The sequence below is a fragment of the Vespa crabro genome, chromosome 8 (genome assembly GCF_910589235.1).
Source record: "Vespa crabro chromosome 8, iyVesCrab1.2, whole genome shotgun sequence".
NCBI lineage: Eukaryota > Metazoa > Arthropoda > Insecta > Hymenoptera > Vespidae > Vespa > Vespa crabro.
In genome coordinates, this window is record NC_060962.1 from 2,354,991 (window position 1) to 2,373,390 (window position 18,400).

Genomic DNA, 18,400 nt, shown 5'->3' on the forward strand with positions numbered 1-18,400 from the left:
ATCAAAAATAATTATTTTGTTGAATGTATATATATACGTACGTATGTGCGTATTGCCTCATGTTCCGATAATGTATATATATACATATATATGATATATATATATATATATATATATATATATATATATATATCAGATAGTAATAAAATGATGACTATTAGAAATCAGTCCATAATATAAAATGTAATATAAGTCGCATCAAGCTTTTGATTCATTTTAATTTTGTCGTTTGTAGGGCCAATATTTGTCGACAACATTACTATTATCGTAAGAAAATTGAATAATTACGTTTTTTTAAAACAAGAATCCAAAGATCGGAATTTATCATTCTTTTCGAATGATTGATATTGGGTCGGCAACTAAGTGATTGCGGAAAGTGTAAAGTCCATCTATCGACAAAATCCGCAATCATTTAGTTGCCAACCCAATATTTGGAAATAAAAAGTGGAGTCATCTGTTGTAAAACAATTGTACTTTGGACAAATGCAGTTATTTCCAATCGATTCTAATATCATCAGTTATCTGTATACCTTTAATGATAATATAAACATGAACTGTAACTAACTTCAGCACTTTTATTGGTGGATTAGAACATACTGTTGCTACTATTATTGCCTATCTATGTGTGTGTCTATCAATTGCCCATTTAATTTAAAATCACGTATTTATAATATAAATGTACTTCTCGTAATCGTACTTTTATGTACAAATGTTTTTACAAGATTTTATATAATGTAAAATTGTTTCATAAGATTGTAAACAAAAGTATGTCTAATAATATGAATTCACTTTTTGATTTGAATATATTTGATGCTGATAATTGCTGTAATAATACATTAATAGAAGCAAATACAGGAATATTGCCTGAATCTGTAAATCCTATTACTTCTATACTTTCATTAGATGATACATTATTACAAAATATTGAAGATAAAGCTTGTAATGAAATTCAAAATTTAAATTCCACTGAAGATAAAGAAACAAAAACTACTTTTAAAACACAGTCAACTACCAATTTGTTACAAATATGTAGAAAACAAACATTTGGACAAGAAATTAAGACAATGAAAACAACTGATTTAATTAAATCATCGGATAAATCTTTGGAAGATGAAAATGTATGGAAACAATGCAGTTTATTGGACGTAACATTTAGCGAATTTTATAATGTTGATGATGAGACTGATGATACAAGCCAAAATGATATATTTGATATAATTGATATTTCTAATGAAAGCATAGAACAAAATAAGTTAGGTAATATACATTAATTTAAATATAGATATATAATTTAATTTTAGATATTTAATTTTAATATAGATATATAATTTAATTATAAGTAAAACAAATTTGTATAATAACATATCAGAATATATATAATTAATTTTAAATATTTCAGAGAATAAAAAATCCATTACAGATGATATTAATACAACAAAAAAATTGTGCTTTGATAATGAAGAATCTACGAAAGAAACCATACAGTTTAATAAAAAAACTGACAGCATTCATTCTTTTTATGGACTTCCGGTTGCTGTAAAACAATTAATTCATAAGATAAAGGGTTTTAATACATTATATAGTAAGTATAATACAAATAAACAAATATTTATTTTATTTTTTATATTATATACATTTGTAAGGTTGGCAGGATGAATGTTTGCAATTAGATGCTGTAAAAAACAGAAAAAATTTAATTTATGCACTTCCAACTAGTGGGGGTAAAACTTTAGTAGCAGAAATTCTAATGCTTAAAGAAATTATATGTAACAAAAAAAATGTTATCTTCATTCTTCCATTTGTTGCAATAGTACAAGAAAAGGTATATAATCTTATATATTTAAAACAATCTAATTTTATGAACATTATACATTAAAAAATATATTTATGATTTTATGATATGTAGATCCAAACAATGACACCATTTGCTATAGAATTAGGTTTTTTGGTGGAAGAATATGCTGCTACAAAAGGTCATTATCCTCCTAAGAAACGACGTAAAAAGAATACTATTTATATATGTACAATAGAAAAGGCATTAGGATTGATTAATAGTTTAATAGAATTAAAAAGACTAAATGAAGTAAGTGAAATGTGCTAATAATGTAAATTTATATAATAAATTTATAAATAAAAAGTTTATATAATCTTCATTTTAATTGCAGATAGGCCTTTTGATAGTTGATGAATTACATTTACTTGGTGAAAATGGTGGTCGTGGTGCTACATTGGAAAGTCTTCTTACAAAAATTATGTATATTAATGGTTAAATCAATTACCGCTATTTTACTATAATGATTCTATAAAATTTTTCTCTATGTGTTTTGATTTATGATTTTTTAGAAGATATACACATAGTTGGAATGAGTGCAACTATAGGAAATTTAGAAGAGGTAGCCCAGTTTTTGAATGCAGAGTTATATACTGGAACCTTTCGACCTATTAAAATACAGGAATATGTAAAATGCCAAGATGATATGTGGTTAATTGATATACATAAGGAAGAAGTATTAACAGATATGAAAAAAATACATTATCCTGTAAGTTACTGATAATAAAAATAATTTTATTTATTTTTTTTTGCTATATATATTTATATTATCACTATACTTGTTTTTTGAAGTATTCAAAAAAAGCTGATGTGATAGATCCAGATAAAATTGGAGGTTTAGTTATGGATATTGTACCAAAGGATTCATGTCTTATATTTTGTTCTAATCGAAAAAATTGTGAAAATATTGCGTTACTTATGACTAAAGTATTATTCAGGTATACTATATATCAATTAAATAAGATCTGTAATATATTGACGTATAAGTAATTTATGTGAAGTTATATTTTATTTTAGGTCTTTGGAAAAGCATAAAAAGGCAGAAAAAGAAAAATTATTAAATGCACTTACAAGAGAAGAAGGTTTATGTCCAATTCTGAAACAAACAATAAAATTTGGTGTAGCTTATCATCATTCTGGTCTTACATCCGAAGAACGGAGATTATTAGAGGATGCTTTCAGAGAAGAAGTTCTTTGTGTAATATGTTGTACATCAACTTTAGCAGCAGGTATAAATTTACCAGCAAGAAGAGTAAGTAGTTCAAATGAAAAAAAATATTTGAACTATTATAGTATATTTTTTATTTATTATAATATAAATTGATAGGTTATATTGAGAAGTCCATATGTTGGTAGACAATTTTTAAATATTAGTAAATATAAACAAATGATAGGAAGAGCTGGTCGTGCTGGGTTAGGAAATATTGGAGAAAGTATACTTATTTGTAGGAGTCATGAAATTCCACAGGTAGTATAATATATAACACAATTATATTTATATATTGTATTTTAAGTACTTAATAGAGTTATACTGTGTACCACACAGGTCAAAGAACTTTTGATATCAAAAATGGATGACTCATTAAGCACTTTACATATAGAAAAAGATAGAGGTATAAATAATCTTATTTTAAGTGCTATATTATTATCTATAGCAACAACTCGATTTGAATTGTATGCTTTAATTGCAAAGAGTTTACTTAGTGTTCAGCAGAAACGTTTGAATATTAATATTAAACAAATTATGGACGAAACAATACGTATTCTACTTAAAAATGGTGTTTTAAAAATTCATACAATGGATAAATGTAATATTATTAAATCCATAAGTATTACTATTCCATCTCAAGAAACCATATGTATAGAAGATTCTGAAGTAACAAATAAAAAACAAATAATGGCCCTCACATCTAAAACTAAATTAGAACTTTGTGATTTAGGACGTGCTGCCATCAAAGGTATAATTTATAAAATACTTGTTACTTATTCTTAGTTATTTATTACTTGTCAATTTTATGATACTGATTTTAAAGATTTTTTTTTTAATATTGGATAAAATTATGTTGAAGCTGGTATAGATCTGCAGTCTGCATATGAATTATATGAAGATTTAAAAACAGCACAAAAACATTTAATTTTAACTGATTATCTTCATCTTCTGTATTTGATGACTCCTTATAACATATTAAATCAAATACAACCAATAGGATCTGTGTATTATGATGCAGTAAGTAAATAAGATTATTTATTATATATAATATCATAAATGTTTATTTTTTCTAAATGGGAAACACATTTTACTTGTAGATAACAAAATTATCAGACGTTCAAATGGAAATAGTAAGACTTTTAGGAATAAATGAATTTATAATAACTAAATTACATTGTGGAATAATATCAAAGGTATGGTAGTTTAATGTCTAATTATATTTTATTTTTGGCTATAAAATTATATTTTAATAATTATATTTTAAAACACAGAATGTAAATTTTAAAGTACTTCAGAGATTTTATGTGACTTTAATGATTTATGAATTATGGAATCATCATACAATTCATTCTGTAGCTGAAAAATATCAAGTAAACAGAGGAATTGTACAAAATTTATTGAACACAGTATCATCTTTCTCTTTTTCTGTTGTTAGATTTTGTCAGGTAAATGTTTAATTAACTTTATTATATATTTAATTAAATAAATCTTATAATTCTTAATTTTGTTTATAGGAGTTTGATGAATTTTGGGCATTTCGAGATTTATTAAATACTTTTAGCAAAAAGTTATCTTATTGTTGTCCTTCAGAACTGGAAATATTGATGCAACTTCCAACAGTGAAAATGGTATATTGTTTCAATTTACTGTTAATTATCAAAATTAAAACTTGTTTTCATTCGTTTTAATAGGGTAGAGCATATCAGTTGTACAATGCTGGGTATACAACTTTGCAATCTGTAGCTAAGGCAAACCCATACGAAATGCAACAAAAAATACAGTATCTTACGAAACGAATTGCTATACAAATTATTACTGCAGCTAACGTAAGTTTATAATTAAATAATATCTTGCAAATTAACTAAGTGTCTGTTGTAACATTTAATCTATTTTGCTCTACAGCTTCTAGTTTTAGAAAGAATAGAAGATTTGAAAGACGAAGTGGAAAACATTTCGGAAGAAATAAATCTAAGTAATTTAGAAATATTTTAAAGTGCATTTTATAAATTAAGAGTTATATGTATGTTTATATAAATTATTAAGATCGTGTTTTTTTCTATTTTTGTTAAATATAATACTCATCGTGCGAAGATAAATAATTTTATATATTTTTACATAATTTGCATATTATATTAATTTATGAATTGTGTCGTATAGAACAATGTACTGTAAGATAAGTACTTTGTTTAAGCCGGCACGTACATTAACTATCCATATCATGTTAAATGTTTTACTTCAAGAAAAGTAAACATTGAGCAATGTTCGTTTATGGAACAAGTTTTCATCTGTTACTTGCTAGTACTTTGACTTTTTAAAAATATATTCGTGTTATACCAAAATAAATAAAAAGGAGAGACTTTTTTTTATTTTCTTAAAAAAAAATATTTACATGTCATTATAATTTATCTATTCATCTCTTTTTGTATAAACACGACTTTAAAGTAATCATTGGCAGTTTACTTTTATTAGTAGTAATATCTCTTATTTTTTTGAAATCCAAAAAGTAAAATAAATTCTGAGATAAATCTTTCCATGTATTCATAAAACCATAATCATTTAAAAGTTTAATAAAGTCTTCTATGTGGTCAAATCGACTTTCAATTTCAGCAATTTTCAAAATACCACTGAAACAAAAGTAACACTTGTAATATTTAATTTTATTATATAAGTTGCAATATTTTGTTAATATTACTTACTCCTTTTTAAGAACTCTATTTGCTTCTAATATATAATCACCAAGATTTGTACCCATTAAAGATAAACAGAACACAACAATGTGTACACTGTTTGTTAAAAGTGGTGTATGGGACATATCACATGCTTGTACTTTTTCATTTACAGAAATTAAATCAAATGAATGTGTTTTTTGTTGAATTGATGCTGCAAGCATAGCCTCTCCACATCCAAAATCAGCTATTATATAATCATTAGGCCTGTAATCATTAAATATATTTTAATATATTTTTAAATAAAATTCATACTCTCTCTCTCTCTCTCTCTCTCTCTCTTTATTAATGATAATTTTATAGATAAAATAAAAAAATAAACTAACATATTTTTAATAGATGCTATTATGACGTCTAAAGGATTTAAAGGCCACTGAGCAACTTGTTGTTTATATCCATCGTGGTAGGCTATAAAAGAATCAGGATCTTCTTTAAAATATTTTTTAGATTGTGTACTAGTATTATTATACAAAGTTTCATTCAAATATCTAAATCTTGATGCTTTCAATTTCAACATCATCCTTTCTCTTAATGGTAATGTTTCTTTGATTTTTTTTGGCTTTTTTTCAGATTTTTCTTTCGTAGCAAGCATTTCTCTTAAAAGTTGGATGTTTACTTTAGAATCTTTCTTAGTCTTGCTGTTGTTTTTATTATTAACTAATTCTGTATTATTTATAGAAATAACATTATCATCTTTTGCATATCTAACTCTTTTTTCTGTAATTTTCTTTAGTTTCAGAATTTTGTTTATAGAATTATTTTTTTTCTTCATTGTACCTTTTGCATTTAATTGTATTGTCTGATTATCTTGAGGCATTAACATACTTTTAACAGTTTTTTTATTCTGTTTATTTTTACCATTAGCTTGTTGCAATTGTATTTTATTTTTTTTCATTTTCTTTTTTTTGGATCTATTACTGTCTATTATTTTTTTTGGATCTATTGCTTCATTCTTTATTTTTATCAATTGTTTTATATTATTAGAACTATCATTTATATTTTTCATACTATCGGATATGTTATTACTTTTTTTTAAATTATTGACTTGGTTTGTCTTCTTTTTCTTTTGAATAGTCGTTATATTAGTTTTGTGCGCCAAAGTCTTCCTTCTCTTTTCTTTCTGCAATAAAATGTATTAACAATAATATTTTTTAGTAATAAACAATTTATTTCAAATGTTATATCTTTAAAGTTGATATCTCTAAGTTATAACCTCTAAATATCTTACCAGAGCAGCAGCTTTCTTCTGCTTTTTGTTAGTTTTACTCATATTTAATAGTTATTTAATTTGTTAATGAAAGTGTACAATTAATCAAAAATACTTCACTAAACACAAAATAAATACTTATGTACATATGTCATTCATAATATAATATGCTCATGTGTTAAATCTATCAGTTGAAAATCAGTACTACCAACTACATTGTTTTCCAAACGATTGGAAATAAAATCATTGATAAAAATATCGTTTTATATATATTATTAACAATGTTTATTGTTAATTGATAATATATATTTGTAGAGACTCGAAATATTCGATCAAAATTAAATAAAAATATTTAGATGGTATAGTAAGTATTTTAAAGATGGGAAAAATTGTATTGAAAGGAATTTATATAGTTTTATATATATATATATATATATATATATATATATATATATATATATATATATATAAACATATAAAACAGTTATTTATTACTTAACAGATATCTGATTGCTAAAGTTTTTAAAGCTGAAATGGTATTGGTACATGCGCGTTAAATAAAACGAGACGTATAGATTTATTATATAAGTAAACATTAAGTATATAATGTTTATGTGGTATCGATTTTGATAGATAAAACAACATCTTTTATATTTCTTAATTGTGACTCATTATTTTATAATTGTAAAATTATGAATAATGAAAAAAAATTGTTCTTGAGATGTCAATATACTCCGTTGATTCTTTGGAGAACATAGATTATAATTCAAAAATTGATAATATTTCGAACGGAAATAATATTATAATTAACCTCAAGCAAAAAGAGACAAAATTACAAAATCGTCCTTCTTTTTATTTAAAACATGTTCCATCCCTATCATCTTCTATAAATAGTAAGAATTGTTTTGGCTTTCTTATTTTCGATGAAACATTAATTCTCGCTTTAATAGTAAAAAGGATTCCTATGTAATGCTTTGTATTTTTATTTATGTTAACACACATAAAATGGTTCAAGCTTTGCTCAAGCTTGAACATTATCATGTTTTTGTCGTTAAAATCAATTGAAAAAGAAGAGGAGGTAGGTATGTAATAAATGACGTCGTTGATAAAGCAAAAGGAAATTTTCGATTGAACAAAAGAGATGATTTTTTTTCTTTTTTTATTATTATTATTATTATTAAGAAAAGACAAGGAAAGGGAAAAGAAAAGGAAAAAATATTTACAGACGGTGAAAGATTTAATGAAACCGTGCAGAATTGCAGTCGCGACAGGAAACCGAACACTCTCGGCAGTAGGAATGCGATAATTGCGAGAGGAAAACTTGCGAAAACGTCTCGACAGTTAGAATTCTCGACGACGATGGCGACGGCGACAGCGACGACGAAGACAACGACAAGGATGAAAAAGAAAGAAATAGAAGAAGCCGAGGTGAAGAGGGAGAAGCACGAGAGCGTAAATCGTGGCGAAGAAAGAATGAAGAAAGCGAATGAAATGGGAAAGAAAAGGGAGGATGATCGTTTGTCACGAAAACCCATAGAAAAGGTTTTCCTCAAAAAGGTTGTACCTTCTCCTACGAAATGCAGTTTTCATGTCGACGAGGAAGCTACCACCGAGATGACCGTGAAAGTTAACAGAAAGTTAGGCAACGTAATTCCAACGTCAAATGTGCAGACCTTCAAAAAGCCAGAAATATCTTACCTGGAAATTCATCGTCGCAGATTGAGTTAGTTTTTTTTTAGTTTATAGTTTAATAAAATATATTTAAGAATATTTTCGTTACGTTGAATATTTATATTTTCAATTTTATTTTGTTTTATTTTTATATTTGTTTTCATGGTATACGATAAGACTTAGATAAAGGAGTTAAATTTACCGTAACATATAAAATTACATTCGGTTCTTTTCATTTGAATTTGCCACGAGCTATTCTGGCACACGCCTTTTCTACATAATAAAATTCTGATTTAGTTGTTTTCCCAGAGAGAATCCACTTACATTTATTTTAGCTCCGTAACTGTTATAGTTTGTTCGTTCCCTTTACGAACGTAAAGTCTTGGCCTTGTACAGAAGCTCCAACAGAACAAGTGGAAAGGGATAAAGAAACCATTTTGTCGGAAAAAATGTATTCTTTGTTCTTGATTAGACGTCGTCTTTCTTGATCGTAAAGTTTGTAAAAAGGGCTGAAGGAAAGGGAAAAGGAAAGAAAAAGAGAAAGAGAGAGAGAGAGAGAGAGAGAGAGAGAGAGAGAGAGAAGAAAGAGGGTAATCTCGTCGCTTCGAGATAGATCCCATCCTCTTTTTCTTTGCTGTTGTAATCTCTTCTTAATATTATGAGCACGCGGATACGTACACGATAATATTTCATGAAGAGAAATGGCGCCATTAAGTATGAAAGTAGAAGTACTTTGGAAGCTCGATATAGTCCAAAGGCATTGAGTTAGGCGTGCGGAACTAATTCGGATGAGACAAATGTTCGTAAGTTTTAAGTAAACGCGTGGTCAAAATCGTATCGAGAGGAGATTTTGAAGAATGGAGGATTCTCTATCGGATTTTCGTTGGATATATGTAAAAGAATATGATAAAGGATGTTTCAATCGATTATTTTTTATATTTATAGTCGTTTATCCAGAGGAATGTCAGATCTCATTTTTTATACACGATTTCATACCCTTGTAATCTCTCAAACGTTTTAAGCGTTACACATGTCGATCTAAAAACGACGATCTAAGGACGACAGGTAGAACGAAGTCTCTCACTGTTTTTCTCGATTTCAGGTCTGCCGCGTTACAGACACACTATTCGATCTCCGGAGGGATTGAGTCTGTCGATTTACGGAGACAGCGAGGAACTCGATATGGAGGAAGGAGGAGGTGGCCGTATCTCCTTTTCCGACTTCTCAAGGGACGATCAAAGCGAACTCAGCTTCTACCGGCGTCTCATCGAGCGTTCCGCGACGCGATTGCCTCGTACTACTAGATCCTGCGAGACTGTGCGTTCTCTTCGCATCTCCACGGATTCAGCAAAGAGTTCGGATAATTTTCCTAGAATACGAACATCTTTCAAAAGCAGCGCCTCCGAAAGCAGATTGGCCAAAAAGTCTACCTATAAACCGTATACTATCGAGGATTATCGAAGTTTGTCTGTACCAAAGCCCGATCGCTCTCTTGGACCCGACAAGGAAGAAATATTGGCTAAGGTATCTTTGTTATTTTTCTTGGATCTTCTTTTCATTTTGAGTTTTATCTTCCACGTATATGATAAGTAAATAAGTAAAATTTCATACTTTACATATGTATATATATATATATATATATATATATATATATTTAATAAAATAAATATATATATTTATTTATATATGTGTTAATGTAAGGAATATACTTATGTTACTAAATTAGAATTGTACCTAATTGTACTTCATTTTCGAAAGGATCTTACAATTAGTTAATCGAGAATATTAACGTTCCTCTAAATATCCGAAATAGTTCGCGGTGTTGAGATTGGGATAGTACGATAGCTCGACTTGACGATGTTCTCCTAAACCGAGCGAATAGATATATCTTCTCGTTCGGCTACTCACGTTGAAGGGTAATCAGGCCGAGTTAGAAGCATTCGGTGCTCTAACGGATGGGTCTCATAGTTCCGTTTCATTGCTTCCTCCTTGAAAGTTAAGCTGCCAACAAGTTCGAACGTAGCTAAGAAAGCAGAGTCGAAGAAACTTTGCTGTTTCGTCGACCCGTCACAGTTTACAATTTCACGGAAGACGTAAAGCGAGTTAGGTTGTCGCACGGCTCCATAAGTTCAATCTAATAAAGATGCGGCTGTTTCCTACCACCTGTCTTACTATAGTCTTCTCTCTTTCTTTCTCTTTCTCTCTTTATTATTTTCTCTCTTTCTCCTATGTACTACTTTCTTCTCAAAAGTCCAAGTGGAGTAGTAGAATATAGTATACTCGCGGAATTGAATCCTGACGTTTCCGGGTTCGCTCAAGAAGAAGTCGTCGCTCGAATATAGAGAAGAAGAAGAAGTCGTCTACTTAAATTCGTTTTGAACCATGTCTTCGAAATAGAGATTGTTATCGTAGATAGTTCTCTAGGGTCGCAAAGATAGCTACTATGTTTTAGTTCTGACTAGTTTCTTTCATTTTTTCCATTGCGTCATTTCGATTGAGTTTAAGAATGCATATATTTTCAATCTTAGAGAAATGATTGACATGAATTATTGGTATTATTTATTTGTCAAAGAAATATAAAGTAAAAAGAAAATATATTTATCCGAAAATGAATATTTAACACGCTTATCGTCTTCTTATAATAGAAGATATTGTAAATGTTATGGACCCTTTGAAAAGAATACTTCTAGCGCGTAGAATGTTTCGTAAATTTTTCAGATTCACAGGCACGAAGCGAGGAAAAAGTAAGTTTACTGAAACTCGTATCTCGGATTTTCTTACTTCCAGCTACATGTATAGTTATAGTATTTTCTTTTGTATGTCAGTGTGTGACTTTAGGATACATGGCAAGAGAGAAAAGGAAATAGCGTTAGCTAGGATTCTGAGCTAGGACTGTGAAAACAATTTTAGCGGATTGGAAATTAAGATTTCATAGTCCCTTGCCAAATACGAATACAATGTTGCATTCAACATGTCAGAAATCCTTTTTTTATTTTTCTCTCTTTAACTGTTTTAAAAAAATGTTTAGATATCTACTCAGAAATTCTTTACATTTAGCTTATGACGTAGGTGATTATTTACTCGTATCACTTTTTATTCGCATCAAACTTTAAGAATGTATAACGAAACTTTTACGCATTGAAATATTTTATAAAGTGCAATAAACTATAATTTTATGATTTTTTTTTATAGCACTGCGAGACATCCATTTGCTCGCCATATAAAGTAAATAAAAACTTTATTACACAAATCGGTTTAAATGCTAAGACAAGTTTTTAATATTTGTATAACTTTAAACACATGTAGAACATTTTAATGTTCTAAATATATTATATAATAGTTTATTGTAGTTTAATAAATCGAACGATGAATAATAAATTTCTGGAAGGTTGAGTTTAATTTTCAAATGCTTCGAAATTCTGCATTTTGATGACTAATTATAATTATATAGTAGATGATAAATTGGAACGTAATATAATCCAAATATTGCATTCAAATTTTACATCATTATTTTACTATTATGCGTATTTAGTAATATGGTACTTGCTACGCTTGTTATTCATTTTAATACACGTTTTATCGAGCTTGTCCGCGAATTAATATACCGACTAGTCCATATAATGGAACAACGTACTTGTTCTATATCAGCTAGTAGAATAGCTAGTTCTGTATAACATAAGAGTAGATGATAAAAGAGAGTACGGAACGATTGTAAAAGAGAAAAAGAGAGAGGAAAGAGTAATCAAACGTTACGCAACATCGAAGTTTGCTTCGAAAGAACAGAATCTTTTATATGCACCGTTTTTCATAAGCGCGTGTTTGCAGTACGTTAGCTTATCATTATGCAGGATTACCGAATAAAAAGAAGAATAAGGGGAAAAAAGGAAAAGAAAAATAGATAAATTTACCGATCCAGGAGAATAAATATATTTTTAGTGGGTATGCACTGTCCGCCGAGAATAGACTAAATAATAGACTAAAATGACTTTAGATGAGATATAACTGGGTAGATGCTAGGTTTAATTATACTCATTTTAAAGATATATACATGTATATATGTGTGTGTATATATATACTCTCTCTCTCACACACATACTCACACACGTATATATATATATATATATATATAGAGAGAGAGAGAGAGAGGTATTATGAATATTACACATTCACTGTATTTCCGCTGCTCTTGGTGTTTAATTATGCTGACGTGTGTTAGTTACGTGTAGACTGTAGATTGTTGAGAGACAGACAGAGAGGCAGAGAGACAGAGATAGAGACAGAGAGAGAGAGAGAGAGAGAGAGAGAGAGAGAGAGAGAGAGAGAGAGAGAGAGAAAGAAAGAGAGAGAGAGAGAGAGAGAGAGAGAGAGAGAGAGAATAAATATAGAGGTTTAGCGGGAAAAAGAAAGAAAGATCACGAAGTGAAGGGGTTAAAGTGTAGCAAGGGTGGTTCGTTCGACCGTCGGTTCATTTAACTTTTAGGAACGACTTCGCGTACTATGTCCGACACACTCTGGCAAACCTTTTCTTGACTAGATAACCTATACGTTCTTTTTCTCTCTCTCTCTTTCTTTATTTCTCTCTCTATCTCTATCTCTATCTATATATCCTTTTTCCATTCTTCCTTTCTCTTTTACACTTTCTACATATCCTCTCGTCCTCTCGTTTCTTTCGCATTTCTCTCGTTCGACGGGACATTTGCATAATCTACTTTGTGTCGGATTCAAGCCGGTAAGCACCTTCGGGTACCTTGACGATTTTCTGTGTAGTCGAATCGATCGACCCTCGGCACTCCTTTAAAACCCTTTAAGCTCTATGCTCTCGTATAAGGGAGGATCGTTCCCTTTCTCTTGGGAATATTTAAATTCTTTCGCAACGATGCTATCACCGATGATCACCATATAAATTGGTATCAGAAGTTTCCTCCTCAGAAAACTTTCGAAACAAATAGTTGTTAAAGTCTCGACGAATTTTCGGAACTACGATAGAAAATAATTACTGTTTTTTTGAATATACATAAATGCATAAATACATAGATACATACATACATATATAAATATATCGTTCGTCTTCTTTCACAATTTAAAAAAAGATTTATTTCCTGAATCTTTACGAACAGATATATTTTCATTATGAATCATCGATGTATCATCAAACGAGATGTTGTTTCAAGTGTCTATGTAAGTATCGACATTGTAAAGAACTTTTAAGTTTATCAACTTGAAAGAATACTTTAACGTTGGAAGAAGAGCTAAATATCTTTGCGAGTAAGATATGGCTCTTGAGCAATAGCAGCAACAGCAATAGCATCTGCAGTCGAGTGCAGATATACTTACATGAACATATATACTTTGGAATATAGTATATATATTTCAGTATATATGTTTATATACACACAAGTATATATATATATATATATATATATATATATATATATATATATATATATATGGCAGAAGAAAACGTAGGTAGTACTGACGACGTAGATTTCCCCTCTGTGAAACTTTCGTAAAAAGTAAATAAAGCCTTTGGATGGCTTTGGAAAGATGGGCTAGGTAAAGGAGGCAAAAGAAAGACAGAGATAGATCCACCCCATGTGTTTAGTTTGAAAGTTTGGCCTGAGTGTTGGGTAGCTTTAAGGCTTGTTTGTTGTTGCAGAGAGAGTGGTTGATGCGGCGGAGGTCATACGGGGACTCGGTTAGTGAACGCAACCGCCAGCATATACTTCACACAGCACAGAGATTCAAGGTATGAATGCACCGATATGAAAGAACCTACTAGCATAAAAGAAACTCTGAACTTTGTATGTGTTTTTTAAACAGAAAGTCCGTGCAACATGGTACATAGAATAATTGATATTAGAGTAAGATAGATATTCGATTTTACAAACCGTTTCTTTTTTTTTAATTATTTTTTCAATTCATCCATTGAAATTGACAATATTATAATGATTACTTGTAGAAACAATACTGTCTGATTTAAAATATACGTCAGCGTATATTCATTTACATATATCTTCGTTTTGAAAAAAAACGAACGATAAGAGACATTAAAAGGATGTATCGATTTATGTCAAATTAGTTGGATAATCGATGACGTTAATGATCAAGTCCTTCAACTTTTTCTTTTTTGACGCGCAATTTCGACTTGCTGAATGACTTTTTTTCTTCAAGCGTGGCTTGTAATTAGCAGGAAGGTATAACGGTCCAATGTAACCGGCACTTGCATCAAATATTCACTGGAGTCAAAGTAGAGAGAAAAAGTAGGTGTTCAATGAAGAAAACAAGTAAAAAAGAAGTTAAAAAAAGATATAACAAACGTAAGGGATGTTGTAGCTGTACTAGGTACGAACAGATAAATTGACACGAACGTCGTTCAGTTATGTTGTGGTCGATATTTAATTGCCAATTAGTGAATGCAAAGAGGCACAGTGAACGAGGACTGGTTCACTTTACACGTAATATAAACGATAGCTGAGTCTTGGTATGATATTGTGCACAAGATTTATTAACAAAATTAATTACGCACCTTAATAATTGTTTCACTTTAACAACCTTAAACATTTTTTGCTATTTGTTTCTTATTTCATATTATCGATTATGAAAGAGTCTCGTATTGATAAGATTTTTACATTTCATTCATTGTTTTTTAAATGAAAGATTTTCTGTTGACAGAACATTTTTTATTTCATAAAGCAATACTACATGAGAATTTTAACGAACCGTGATGTTAATTGATTAATAGAACATTAATTTAACATCCGTGTGTTTCGTATTTGTCATTAGCTGGAGAAAATAATTATCTTTACGGTGTAAAATTTTGTCAATTTGCTCGGTGATATGTTTATGAAGAATTTTAATGAATTCGCAGAGTAGACGCTGTACACGGTAATTAGGTATATAAAATGTTCAATGAATATGAGAGTAATCATGAAGTGAAAAGTTACGAATTCCGTAGATTTTTAAACTTTACAGTGTTTTATGATATAATTTCCATGAATTTTTCTGTTTCGGAAACTATTAACTTCCAATTAAATTTTCTTGAATATATCGCAAATTAAAAATATTTAAAACAATTATATAATGATCACGATTTATAGTTTAATACAAACATTCCCAAAAGTGAAGTACGCAATAAAACTTTTGGCATTATGCTAGTTCAAGCAGAATTTTTAAAAAGAAACAAAGGAAAGTTAGAAAGCTGTTCAATAAGATTCCTTCTTGAAGTATGAATTAAATCTTTTAGGACACCTTGTTTTAATGTTAAAGATATATATACATATATATCGTTTTTTATTTTATTCCCATTGTTATATTATAAGTATAGTTTTATCTATCTATACAAGGAGTACGACAGTTACACACATATTTTCGTAAAGTTTAAATAATTGAGAAACACTAATCGACCCTTTTAATTATTATTGGTATCATAATTAGTATAATAGAATGCCACACGTAGAAATGAGTCGATTCCTAGAAGATCATTTATTAGAGTAAACCAAGCACAATTAATTCTAGTGTAGCCTTTGTTCGACAAAGGACAAGAAAGCATCATCCTGAAATGTTAAATTTACGTGAAAGACGTCGCTGCATCAGTATATAATTCGAAATTGGCATAGATGGTATTGGTTTAAGCAATGCCACTCGAACGTGAATCCAATTATAAGCACAAAGCGAACGATGCGAGCCACGGGAACCGCGAGCTATGAGCAGACAAGGTTTGAGAACAGAAGGGATAGAAGTGCTAAGGGTTGCTCGCTTCTAGTATAGGACTTGGTCGAGCTTTACATATGTAGCTAAATTCATGAATAGCTAGGTTCTATACTTGTAGTAACGCAGGACACTGAAATTTGATTTTACGCATCTTTGACCCTTCGAAAGCTACTGTTCACAGTACCAGACACATCCTTTCTGTTTAAGCATCTACCTATATCTATATAGATTTCTCCTATATTACATATACATATATGCGTTATATAGAGAGTTCGCATCATCGATACGATTTCTACAATGGATTGGGATGCATCACGTACCTAGCGTGAAATCGATTTCATACTTCGACCTTTCCTCTTCTTTTCCAAGATTTACAAAGAGAAAGACAAAGATAAGGCGATTCGTAGCCGATGATCGAACGATCTTCACACAAAGTTGTTACCGCTCGATCGTATCTTATCTAAGGATACGGCTAAAGGGGATAAAGAAATTCGACTTTAAAGAATCGTTTCGATTTTCAGGATCTCCTTCTATAGTTCTTGTCCTATTCTTCTTTTCTCGATACCGCGAAACACTGATTTTCTTTGTGTTCACAGTCGCGACGCATCGCGCCTCGAAAATGTTTTCTACCTTCTTTGAACCATCGGAACACCGATCCGAAGGTAAGTCGAGCGTTTTTTTTCTGCTTCTCTCGTTTCTCCCTTTGGATTTGAACGGCTTTGCTCGATCTTCTATACGAAATCTCATTGTGAAATTACTCGCTTGAATTCGTGATACTATAGAATGTTAAGTCCAAAGGAAAATCGTGAAATTTATGGAGATTCTTCTTTTTTTACTTTTTGTAGATCCATAAGAATTCATCGATTACAGAAAAGAAAGTAAATGGACGAAGTGATAGCGTCGAGAGAAAAAATCATTCAAATCGTCTAGCTAAATTGGTGATATCGAAACAGAGTACGACGAATTCATCAAGAAAGATAAAGAAACAAGGAAAATCGACGAGTTGTTACAGTCCTCTAAATTCATCCAACCATTTTGAAGATTCTTATCTGGATTCTCTACGACAACGACATTTACATGAGAAAGAGTTGGTCGATAAATTAATAAAACAAGCAATTAGTTCCTGAAGATCTAAACGTAAGATAATTTATTGTTTATTTATTTGAAGCTAAAGTATGTATCATCCTACTACCATGTCGTTAAATGCGTCAACGAATTATTTTGTTAGTTTTTTTCTTTTTTTTTTATATTCACTGTTACAGTAGAGGGATTCATTTAAATTAATGAAAATATATGAATGGCTACATTTCATTAACTAACACTACAGTTGTTCTTTTGACTTCATTATAACGTACGTATCATTTTTCAAGGACTCATTTAGAAGTGTTATATTCTAGCTTTTCGTAGCGTGTGTTTATTACCGCGAAAAGTTGAAAGAAAAATGTACTCAGTGCTATGATGAAAGTGTTACTTTTTATTTCTTTACATTTATACGTAAATACCTTTGCTCTATCGTATTATGTCATTATATGTGGTCATTATGTTCCCTTGAAAGTAAAACAGAGAAAAGACATAGAAACACGATTCATGTTATTTTGTTACGAACGTTCCTTTCGTATATAAACTGTCGTGATACCCGAGAGATTAGTCGAACCATGAAATATTTAAACTTAATTCCATCGATATAAATTATTCGGGGAACGTTATCTTGGGAGTTCCTCCGTCGGTTTCATTGTTATATCCGAATATGAGCTTGGTTTTCCTCGCGAAGGGAGTTTGAAGGAGAAGAAGAGTTGAGGGAGAGAAGGGGTAGAATTCGTACGTAGATATGTGTACTTGTACACGAGAGACTCGTACTTGTACACAGTCTATACGGGCGACAGCGAAGCGTACGGTACGTTGGGGAAATGCGTATACTCTGGCTTTGCCTCTACAAGATTCAGAAATTATTCAATGTTTTTGACTTCACCGAGATCGCAAAAGCGAATAAATGTGCGCCGATGATTTTAAACGATGGACAATCTGAAGAGATGAGAAATAAAAGT

The 18,400-nt window shown here is 30.0% G+C and overlaps 3 protein-coding genes across 9 annotated transcripts; 2 read left to right on the forward strand and 1 right to left on the reverse strand.

Moving 5' to 3' along the window:
- The first annotated feature begins 107 nt into the window (after positions 1–107).
- On the forward strand, positions 108–5,390 carry LOC124426334 (helicase POLQ-like). 7 transcript variants are annotated; one of them, XM_046967904.1, is made up of 16 exons: positions 108–267; positions 1,400–1,582; positions 1,644–1,822; positions 1,907–2,083; positions 2,166–2,265; positions 2,344–2,540; positions 2,624–2,769; positions 2,849–3,083; positions 3,159–3,299; positions 3,378–3,789; positions 3,901–4,058; positions 4,139–4,234; positions 4,313–4,486; positions 4,556–4,669; positions 4,733–4,867; positions 4,944–5,390. In XM_046967904.1, the coding sequence occupies exons 3-16, from the start codon at positions 1,748–1,750 to the stop codon at positions 5,031–5,033; spliced, it is 2,250 nt and encodes a 749-aa protein (XP_046823860.1). In that variant the 5' UTR covers positions 108–267; positions 1,400–1,582; positions 1,644–1,747; the 3' UTR covers positions 5,034–5,390. The 7 variants fall into 7 exon arrangements, with proteins under 7 accessions (XP_046823860.1, XP_046823858.1, XP_046823857.1 ...); XM_046967902.1 differs by lacking the exon at positions 108–267 and adding an exon at positions 478–1,257 and having other exon boundaries at positions 1,671–1,822; XM_046967901.1 differs by lacking the exon at positions 108–267 and adding an exon at positions 479–1,257.
- LOC124426340 (ribosomal RNA-processing protein 8) lies at positions 5,381–7,190 on the reverse strand. The gene is made up of 4 exons (XM_046967919.1): positions 6,996–7,190; positions 6,094–6,887; positions 5,738–5,974; positions 5,381–5,665 (listed from the first exon to the last, which is right to left on the reverse strand). The coding sequence occupies exons 1-4, from the start codon at positions 7,035–7,037 to the stop codon at positions 5,452–5,454; spliced, it is 1,287 nt and encodes a 428-aa protein (XP_046823875.1). The 5' UTR covers positions 7,038–7,190; the 3' UTR covers positions 5,381–5,451.
- Positions 7,191–8,333: 1,143 nt separating this feature from the next.
- Positions 8,334–17,707, forward strand: LOC124426171. Its single transcript, XM_046967554.1, has 5 exons — positions 8,334–8,697; positions 9,748–10,169; positions 14,302–14,391; positions 16,952–17,017; positions 17,201–17,707. The coding sequence occupies exons 1-5, from the start codon at positions 8,334–8,336 to the stop codon at positions 17,480–17,482; spliced, it is 1,224 nt and encodes a 407-aa protein (XP_046823510.1). The 3' UTR covers positions 17,483–17,707.
- Positions 17,708–18,400: the final 693 nt, after the last annotated feature.